At 41.8% G+C, this 11,024-nt stretch overlaps 1 protein-coding gene across 3 annotated transcripts in view; it reads left to right on the top strand.

The window, feature by feature from the left end:
• CC2D2B (coiled-coil and C2 domain containing 2B) overlaps positions 1-9,838 on the top strand; it is a 34,830-nt gene extending 24,992 nt beyond the window's left edge. For all 3 annotated transcript variants that reach the window (XM_077779426.1, XM_077779418.1, XM_077779412.1), the window contains 3 exons: positions 3,797-3,855; positions 6,047-6,224; positions 8,581-9,838. In XM_077779426.1, coding sequence (XP_077635552.1) covers positions 3,797-3,855; positions 6,047-6,224; positions 8,581-8,769 — 426 coding nt within the window. In that variant the 3' untranslated portion in view covers positions 8,770-9,838. The remainder of the gene's footprint in view (positions 1-3,796; positions 3,856-6,046; positions 6,225-8,580) is intronic.
• The last annotated feature ends 1,186 nt before the right edge of the window (positions 9,839-11,024 follow it).

Here is an 11,024-nt window from a genome sequence, read left to right as displayed (position 1 = left end):
AAAAAGTATAAACCAGTTTACACTAGCTCTCAACTTGACTGTACACCCATTACATCAGAGTCGCTGAGGGTAGAACTCACACACCTGTATTATTTAAGCCCCCCTCCCCCCGGATGATTCCAATGTGCAGCCAATGTTCAGAACCACTGATATGGAGCCTTGCATATCAACAGGAATGAATATAAAAGAAATAATGTTAAGCAAAGTGAAAAATACATGAAATGACACATATAGTACAAAATCACTTATGTGAAGTTTGAAAATTATGTGCTATTTATGTATATATAGACACATATTGCTAATGGAAAAGCATTCATAGGAATGATAAATACCAAATTTAGGTTAAAGGTTACCTTTGGAGAGAGAAAAAAGGAATGAGGTCAGGGAGCAATACACAAAGTACTTCAAGTCTGTGTGTGATGTTTTACTTTTAAAAAATCTAAAACAAATATGCAAGAATGCAAAGGTGAGATGTAGCTAAGTGGTAGGTGTGTTGGGTGGATTTTCATTACACTTTTTTCTATGCTTGTCTGTATATTTGAGCCATTTCACAAAATCAGAAGGAATGCATGGCAGTTGCAGGGAGGGGATCATACAGTACCAAACTGTATAAAGAATGTCTCTTCCTTTCAACATCTTTCCCACTCTCTAAGAAATAAACACTGTTAGTAGTTACTTGTGTATCCTTCTAAACATTCTCCATGTGATGCAAACATATATATATATATTTAATTTCCTGTTTGTAAAGTCATTTTAAAGAAGGGGAAATGTAGTTATCTCTTTTGAGCAAACAACGTTTTCAGCATCCACAGGCCATGCCTAGCTTTTCTCATCCCAAAGCTGTGACTGATGTATTGCTGCCTCCTGCAGGGAGGTTATATATTTAGAGATGAGGTTTTCTTTGTTTACTGTTAATCACTGATTAGGCCTTCAGTGAAATGTTGCTTGTGTGGCCGCGATGAGCCAGTGCCGTGTCAGGCATCGGTACCGCAAGGAAAAGACGTGTCTCGGTATTGCTGGGACTGTGTTCTCAAGGAGGAAAGAGAAGGAAGCAAGCCATTGCAGGGCAGAGTGGTAAATGCAATCACAGAAGAAATAAGTGTGCTTTGGGAGCATGCAGCAGAGGGCCTGCGGGGAAGGACAGCTCCCGGGGCTTCCTGGGAAAACAGCAGTGACCAGCAGAGTGAGGAAGGTGAGCAGGAGCTGGCCTGGAAAAAGGTTGGGGTAGAGAGAACAGTCCCTGCAGAGGAGAAGGCATTGCAGGCATGACGACCTGCAGCGGCAGGCAGGTATCTGTCGAGGAGCTGAAACGCCAGCTCGGCTGCAGCCAGGGGGCGAGCAAGGCAAGCTCAGGGGTGAGCCGAGTCCCAGTTAGGACGTGGGTCTCTGTCCTCTCCTCGGCAGTCAGAAGCTAATGTCACTAAGGCAAGGGCTGCCGTGATCAAAATTGTAGTTTTTAAAAGCCACTCTGCCTGAACATGGAAACTAAACCTTTTGCTGAGTTGAATCTATAAATATAAAACTCAGAAATGGATTTGACTTGTATCTCTACTGATTTCTTTCCTGTGGGTTAATGGCCCTCAATCTTCTGTCTTGCCACACACATCCCAAAATAAACTACTATCTATAGTGAACACTTGTTTTTTTTATCGAAATTGAGGACGCATATTTGAGTGTGTTAGATGAGCATGTGGGTAGTTAGAGATGAAGTTAACAGGGACATCTTCTTGAAGTTTTAAAAGATATGAATTCCCTGAAAGAAAGGGGACTTTGCCAAAGAAGAAAAGTGGACTAGCACCTCATAAACTTACGAGTTAACATAACCCACGCCTCTTTCTCAGGCCTGAAGATGGCCTAACTAATCCGCAAGAGTTACCTGATGGAGGGAGGGGGCAGAGAAGGGGAGTGGAGGTGTTGGAGGGTTGCCCAGTGGTTGGTGGCAGCAGTAAAAGCACTCAGTTTACCTGTGCTGTCTGGGATAGCTGGTGGCCGTGCAACATGACGCTGGAGTTCTTAGTTTCTTTTCTCCAGTGTCTTCCCCTCTCCTGGTGGGGTCTGTCGTGGGGGAACTCCCTATGCCTGGGACTGTTGTCTAATCTATCCACGGTAGCCTCAGAACCCTGGCTGGCTTGCTGAAACACAGACTGCTGGGCCTTGCCCTGTGAGTTTCTGATCCAGTGGGTCCCACGTGGGGGCTGAGAATTTGTATCTCTAACAAGTCCCCAGGTGTGAGGTTGCTGGTCCGGGGGCCACGCTTCAGGAACCTCTGGCTTCTATCATCACATGACAGACTGAATCTTCTCCATCACTCTTGAAATATTCTAGCCCCTAGAGGTCTAAGAACTTTTTGCACAAGCCTCCTTCCACCCATGTCCCTGTCTCTATTTGTCAGCTCAGGAATGCCCAAAATAAAAATGTCCAAATTCAGCCCCTCCCTCTTGTCCATGTGAGCCCTGCAGGGAGGGACACACACACACATGCACACAAAGACTTGGCTCCTGCCAGCTGGAAGAAATGAATATTCAATCAAAGAAGGAAGATAACAAACCATGTTAAAAGAGCAGTGGGGCGCCTGGGTGGTTCAGTTAGTTGAAAGTCTCACTCTTGGTTTTGGTGCAGGTCATGATCCCAGGGTCATGGGGTTGAGTCCTCTGTGCAGCTCTGCATGGAGTGTGGAGTCTGTTTGGGATTCTCTCTCTCTCTGCCTCTACCCCTCTCCCCTGCTCATGCTCGCTCATTCTCTCTGTCTCTCTGTCTCTCTGTCTCTCTCTCTCAAAAATTAAAAACCTGAAAGAGTAGTAGTAATAATACCTGATTTTATTTTATTTAAAAAAAATTTTTTTTATGTTTTATTTATTTCTGAGAGAGAGAGAGACAGTGTGAGCAGGGGAAGATCAGAGAGAGAGGGAGACACAGAATCCAAGACAGGCTCCAGGCTCTGAGCTAGCTGTCAGCACAGAGCCCGACACGGGGCTCAAACCCACAAACCGTGAGATCATGACCCAAGCCGAAGTTGGACATTTAACTGACTGAGCCACCCTGGCGCCCCAATACCTGATTTTATTGAACAATATGTGACAGACTTTGCATATATTACTTTGTTTCAAAATCTTCACAAGACCCTAGGGAAGTAAGTACTATTATTGTCCCTCTCTTGGGACACTGGGGTGGCTCAGTCGGTTAAGCATCCGACTTTGGCTCAGGTCATGGTCTCATGGTACGTGGGTTCAAGCTGCGCATCGAGCTCTGTGCTGACAGCTCAGAGCCTGGAGTCTGCTTTGAGTTCTGTGTCTCCCCCCTCTCTGCCCCTCCCCAGCTCACACTCTGTCTCTCTCTCTCTCTCTCAAAACTATATAAACATTTTAAAAAATTAAAAAAATATATTATTGACCCTCTCTTAAAGATGTGGTATCTGAGACTCAGAGAAGTTAAGTAACTTCACCAAGACCACAGTTAGTAAGTGGACGAGACTAGTGAGGTGCCAAATATTATCTGGTAAAACCAGTGAGCATGTCAGATGTTTGTCTGAATAAATGAATGTGAGCAGCAGACCTTTCTCACCCAGGAAAAATACCTTGTAAATCCACTCCTTATCCCGCTCTCTGGTGAAGTAGTATTGAAATCAAAGGAAACACTGTGATCTGTGTTTTACCTTTGTGCTTCTGTGATGAAGTGTTTTTGCCACCTGAAAGTGGTTTGGGTTCCCCTCGTTATAGTTAGCACTCCAGGAGTGACTATGATGTCAGAGCGGTCTCCCGGCAATCTTTTCTAACTTTCGGTTGTCTATGTATTTCAGCCTGAGGAAATAGTTTATTGTGAGACTAATAAAAGCATGATCGAAGATCTAAAGAACAGGTATGACATTACGATTACTACGTTTCCTCCCTAATCTCTTACTCCTTTCAGTTCTCCAACCCAGTCTCTCAAAATACCTATTAGATTCCGCAATAGAAGCATGAGATGGAGATTACAGTAGTGTCTTCCATGGAGTCATCATCTTTTGGTCTGTGCATTGAAAAGCATCTCCTCTGCCATTCCAGGACACTCCTTTAAAAAGACCATTTAGGTTTAAAAAATGATTGCCTCTGGAAACTATTGTAGGGCTGCTTCTGGAAAATTCCCATCACAGACACCTGTTGAAGTTATGGTAACAATAAGGCAGTAACTAATACTTGAAAAGAAATGAAAGTAAATGGCCCACAACTTGGAATAGGGAAAAAGCATCCAAGTTGGGTGGTAGACACATCCATACTATTCCTCCTTGGCACTCCCCTCTTCCCCAAACACACACACACACACACACTCACACACTCCCCCCTTCCCCAAACACACACACACACATACTCACACACTCCCCCCTTCCCCAAACACACACACACACATACACACACTCACACACTGCCCCCTTCCCCAAACACACAAACACACACACACATACGCATACATATGTGCCCTAAGGAGTTGTTCTCTTACTCCTTTCAGTTTGACTCTTTTGTCAAAGTCACAAACTTTGCAGCAGGGCTTACTCCTATCCAAATGTGTCAGAAGCTTCTAGATCTTACTGTCTCCAATGACTCATGCTTACATAGCAGGCTGCCATATAAGCTGCTACCAACTAATCAAAACAAAGTATAACAAAAAAAAATTTTGCCACTCCCTTCTCTCACTAGCACTCAACTCCCACCTCTTATTTCCTTCCTTCTTCCCCAATTCTTAACAAGAAAAGAAAGCAATGCAGTAGAGAAATGATTCCCAACTTCTGGTTTTCATCAGAATCATTTCTAGAACTATTTTATTTTATTTTGTTTTTAATGTTTATTTATATTTGAGAAAGACAGAGACAGAGCGGGAGTGGAGGAGGCACAGAGAGAGAGGGAGACACAGAATCCAAAGCAGGCTCCAGGCTCTGAGCTGTCAACACAGAGCCTGATGCGGGGCTTGAACTCACGCACCCTAAGATCATGACCTGAGCCAAAGTCAGACACTTAACCGACTGAGCCACCCAGGCGCCCCTCTAGAACTATTTTAAAAGATAGATGCCAGGATCCCAGACCATACCTGTTGAATCAATATCTCAAGGTGAAATATGTTGATAAAGCCCTACAAGTGGTTCTTATGCTTCGGTTTTTAAAATTATTTAAACAAAATTTTTTTTAATGTTTGTTTATTTTTGAAGGAGAAAGAGACAGAGGATGAGTAGGAAAGGGGCAGAGAGAGAGGGAGACACAGAATCAGAAGCAGGCTCCAGGCTCTGAGCTGTCAGCACAGAGCCAGACGTGGGGCTCAAACTCTCAGACCTGAGCCAAAGTCGGACATTTAACTGACTGAGCCATCCAGGCGCCCCTTAAGCACACACTGATTCTGTGGAAAGATGAGACTTCTCAAGTTGGCCCCGTCAGCCAACCTACACTGTCCCTGTGAATAATCTACCAGCAGGCACTACTGTTCTAGGGGCTGAATACACAGGCACAGATCTCTGCCTTTATGGAGTGTACATTCCAGTATGGGAAATGGATCATCATACTTTTCAGCCTATGCCTCATTTCCTTCCAACTGTGCTTGTTGTGTTATCTAATCTAATAAATCCATACTTGCTGACATCACCCAGTCCAGATACCTGAACTTTCATAGATGCAGTTTCTTGGAAACACAATGTTTTATGACAGAGGAGGGCCCTGGAGAATGGGCATGTCAGTCCAGTGATCAGACAGGAGACTTTGTCACATCACATCCAGGAGGCAACTGCCTACACATAGTTAACTAGAAAAGAGATGTGCCTTTGAGATCTAACTATTGGCTCTCCTGGGAAGCTTCTTGCTTTCCCAAGCCAAGCAAGAGGCTGCTTCTCCCAAACTTGGTTAACGTGAATGATGGCAGATATCCTTAGCCATAAAGGTCTGGTTCATCCTAAATTAAAAAAATAATATATATATATATATATATATATATATATATTCTCATACTTGAGTAAAGTGACAAAACTCTTATCACATTTATTACATTAATTGTAATTTGTCATAAAATAATCTTTGCATTCTTACTTTAGGATTGAAAGGACTCTGAAATGTAAAATGATGGAATGGCGACCTAAACAGCCAACACGTTGGAATCGACAATGTACTTATATTTTGCGAAACATCCTTCCTAAACTAGAACTTGGCACTGGAAGCTTCGTGTCATCTGAAGAAGAGAGTGAATTTGAAAGACTACTACAATTGTATTGGGTGTGTGTATGACTTCGTGCATTAATGACATTTGTTTCATCTATGTTGTTAATTGCTAGGGAATCTTAGATATCCCTGAAATGCTTTTTTATTTTGTTCCTAGATGACAGATGATATGGCATTAAAGTACATTTATTTATAGACTAAGAAATTTCAAACATACTGAACAACTATTACCATGACCACACTGCATGACATTTCCTTGGAAAGAGTCATATGTTTTATGTTATATAACCACAAAGTTTGGAAAGAGATTAACAAAAGAAAATCACTTGCAAATAAGAAATTGAAAAATGTTCTCTAGAAGGTAATAATAGGCTAGATTCCCTGTCCTTGGTTCTGGACAAGAGGACTCAACTCCCACCTCTTATTTCCTTCTTTCTTCCCCAATTCTTAAAAAAAGAAAGCAATGCAGGCAAGCTTTGATATCTTTTATATGCAAAATACTCCCAAATTTCTGTATGCAGCCTGGACTTCTCTCCTGACCTCCTTTCTTATATATTTACCAACACATCTGTCATCATCTTGGATGGTTAAAAGGCACCTCAAAGTCAACAAGTTTATAACTAGACATGGTGGACATTTGGTATATTGCTGTGATCCTCCTTTTCCCCTACACACCAGCTCTTGACATCCTGTCACTGACTCTTCCTGTGAACTGGTCCAGTGGATTTTGAAAGCCCCAGTCTCCCAAGAGTGAGATTCTTTTCCCCTACCATCTCGTAGACTAGGTATCTTCTAGGGAACCCTCTGAGAGAAGACAGGAAGGAATCTGTCCGGAGTTAAGTGCGGAAACTGTTGAGGAGGGATCTGCAAGTGCCATTTATTCATGAATAGGGAGGAAGTTGCTTTTATTTGCATTAAAAAAAAAAAACAGAATTAGGGGTAAACAGATAAGCAAAGCAATATAAACTAAGGCTTAATATAAACCAAGGTTTAAAACTTGTACTTTCTTTGTAAAATTATCTACTTAATAACACATAATCATAAACCTGAGCTTAATCTTGTGGTTTGGATTCAAACCCTGGTTCAACCATTCACTAGCTTTGACCAAGTTATCTAACTTCTCTATACTTTCCACCCCACAGGGCAAGATAAACAGGGATAAAAATAGTTACTCTGGGGCGNACTTAGCACAGCACCCAGCACTTAGCAAGTGTTTAGCAGATGTTAATTATTATTTGCATTCTAGTGCCAGGTATTGTGTTAGGCAGTGGGGTTATGACAGTAAACAAGACAGATACAATCTTGATCGTGTGCATTCACAGAAACTACAGGCTAATGAGACAGATCAGACATGTAGCTGCAATCTATTTTATTAAGTAAGTTAGGGAAGGACAGTGGCCTATTGCAACCACATGTGAAGAACACATGAATAGGTTTAAGGATCAAGAAAAGCCCCCTGAAGTAAGCAATCTAAGGCTTGAAAGAGGTTTCTGATTGTTTGTGTATTATTAAATAATTTTACATGGGACCATGTACCATAATCCTTTAATCCTATCACACAGTTGTCAATAAATGTAAACTGAACCAGTGTTAAATAAATTCTTCCACGATGCTCACTTAAATACCTCATTTGTAGAAACAAGTAATATTGTCAAGGGCAGTCTGCTATTCTAGAAAGGGTGCAAGTATTTGGAGTGTTAGGTGTGCAGGATCTGGTATCAGCTCTGACTTTGCTCCTCTCTCTCTGGAAAGTGGGAATTATAGTAGAACCATCATAAGGTGGTTTGAGAATTAAATATGTATGTGAAGCATTTAGTACTTTCCTGGAACATAATTGATGAAGTTTTGGGGGTTATAGTGGGGTTCATGGGGTCCAGAGCCAATGGCCAAGAAAGAATTCTTGAAGACATCTTTGGTGCAAAAAGGTGATTTTATTAAACCACAGGGTAATTTTTATAAAGCACAGGAAGGGCTGCCCTGGGACCAGGAGGAGAGACTGGTTACATACTATGGAGTTGGGGGAGGTAGAGTCCAGGGGAAGTTTCCAGTGAGATTTTCATATGCTAAAGAAGACTCGCAGAATACTAGAGGCCTAGCTATTGTCAAGCTAAGGTGGTTTTCCCTCTAGCAAAGTATTAGCATTAAGACAACAGGGAGTTCCTGGAGAAGTGTTTTTTACTCTGCCAGCCTCAAGTATTTGTCAATGGGCTGCAGGTTATGAGGAAATTTAATTTTATCTACCATTTCCTTCTGCCTTTTTTTCCCCACATCAATTGTAAGCACCTATAAAATAACTGTTATGTCATGACTATCATTTTTTGAGGCTTCTATAATATTTTTGCATATAATAATCCCTGATTGCCTACATGCCTGTAGCATGGGTTTACATGTTATTCTGTCTTTTGTCTAGGTCACAGGATTTCCTATCCAGATGCCATACACTGATATACAATCAATTATCGACGCTGTGTATCAAACTGGAATTCACTCTTCTGAGTTTCCCCAGACAGAATTTGCTCTAGCTGTATACATTCACCCATACCCAAACAACGTATTATCTGTATGGGTCTACTTGGCTTCCTTAGCTCAACATCAGTGAAAAGGAAGAAGGGAAAAGGAAAAAATATACATATATGTATATGCTGTGGGGCGCTCGCCCAAAACAATCAAGACTTTTCCAGTACTTCAGATTTTGCTACTTATCCTCAAGTCCAGTCAAATGTGACCCCGATTTTTGGTTCTTTTACGGAGTTGGGCACCATGGAGACTCACTCCCTGAACCTTTGAGAATGAGTCTAGATGACCACCCAACCTCTTCAAGGAGAACACTTCAGGCAGCCTGGTGGCCTTGGGTCACTGTCTATAGTAGGTCTTATTATGGGAAAGAAGCAATTCTGGCCCTTCCCTTTTAAGCCAGTATTACTCAAATTGTAGGCCTCAGACCACCTCAATTGAATCACCTGGAGAGCCTTGAAAATGCAAATTCCCACACCCCCTAAGACCTACTGAATCTAATCCTTTGGGAGTTGAGCTCCAGAACATTATTTTAAACAAGCTCCCTAGATAATTTTGACGGCCTGTCAAGAGTGAAAACCCTGCGTTATAGAATGTTGTCATTACCAAATGAGGCTGGTACTTTTGGCGCTGGTTCTGATGTAATTCCAGATAGAAGGTATTCAAGTACAAACTCAAGGTCATTGCCCCTCCAAAGATTATTTCACTGCTTGAGAGTAAAGGAAAAATCTGCCACATTGGGCTGAGGGCTGAGGTCAGCTTCTGGGATCTCCTAAAAGTTTTCACTTGTGATGCTACTGACCTGAAGTTCTTTCAGCTCCTAGTATTTGGAAAGGCTTCCCAAGAAACTCTGTCTAATATGCTTTCCTGATTCTGTGAGAAAGGGAGAAAATGGTCTTACCAAATCTCAGGGCTCCTTTTTTTTCCATAGGGAGCAGCCCACCATTCTGCCTCTGGCTCTTTTCTGCTACTTTCCTTTCCCAATAGTGGCTCCAAGGAGGCCCATCTAGATCCTACGAGCCTTAAGAGAGAGTGGATAGGGATCTAAGTCAGAAGCACTGTACTTTCTTCTATTTGTTCTGAGCTCCACTGAGAAAAGTATTTATACAGTTTATTTAAATGTTACATAATAACTTATTATAAAAAAAAAAAAACCCCCAAAGGATACAGATTTCCAAAGGTTAATGAGAGCTTTTTTGTATGCGGTAAAAACAGGAGAAAAAAAATTCACCTTTCCCAACACAGGAGCACTGGAGCTTCTTGGGTCACTCCCACAAGCAGAGACCCCCAAATACATCCCCAGGGAATCCTCAATCTGAATTCTGTCCTGCAATGCACCTGCGTGGGCTGGTGACAGAGAAGACCTCATTTATTTGCAGTGATGTTAGTCTTGGAGCAAACATGTGACTACCTAAGTAAAATAATCAGGATGTGGGTGAAGAGAATGCTTTTTTCTCCAAGGTTAAAACCTTATTGTGTGTCTCCTCTCGCATGTATACGAAAACTGATCAGAATTTTTGTTTTTATTTGAATGTTTGTATTTAAATGCTCTGTGAAGTGTTGTTATCAACAAGTCTATCATATTGCTTGGGGTAGCAGTAAATGATGTCTATGGAAAGACAAGTTTGCCAAAAAAATACTGAACTCATGTAGTTCATTTCTGTGGCACCTTCAATATTTACATAACTATTTTGTTAATCGTTTATGGTTTCCAAATTGACAGGCCACTTAAGAGTTAGGTAGAAAGTGTTCAGAGGCAAGCATAGAGAACCCTTCGGTTTCATATGCAGTTTTTTTTGCAGGTGTATGGATTTCTCAACTAAAATTTTTTCCCTAAAATTTGGAAATTGTCTGTAATGAATCATTTTTTCATTTGTCTACTTTAAAAATCTGTGATTTTAGTTTTAAGTTTTTATTTTGATTCCGGTTAGTTAACATACAGTACTTTATTATTAGCTTCAGGTGTACAATATAATGATTCAACTCTTCCATACATCACCCGTTGCTCATCATGACAAGTGCACTCCTTAATCCCTATCACCTCTTTAACTGGTCCCTGAACCCAGCTCCTTTCTTCTCACCATCAGTTTGTTCTCTATAGTTAAGAATCTGTTTCTTGGGGGTGTGCCTGGGTGGCTTAGTCGGTTGGACGTCCGGCTTCGGCTCAGGTCATGATCTCACGGTTCGTGGGTTCGAGTCCCCCATCGGGCTCTATGCTGACGGCTAGCTCAGAGCCTGGAGCCTGTTTCAGATTCTGTGTCTCCCTCTCTCTCTGACCCTTCCCTGCTCACACTATCTCTCTCTCTCTCTCTCTCAGAAATAAATTTTAAAAAAAAGAAT

The sequence above is a fragment of the Crocuta crocuta genome, unplaced genomic scaffold (genome assembly GCF_008692635.1).
Source record: "Crocuta crocuta isolate KB4526 unplaced genomic scaffold, BGI_CrCroc_1.0 scaffold170, whole genome shotgun sequence".
Classification (NCBI taxonomy): Eukaryota; Metazoa; Chordata; class Mammalia; order Carnivora; family Hyaenidae; genus Crocuta; species Crocuta crocuta.
Note: the sequence above shows the minus strand (reverse complement) of the source record. Positions and strands in the feature narration are given on the sequence as shown.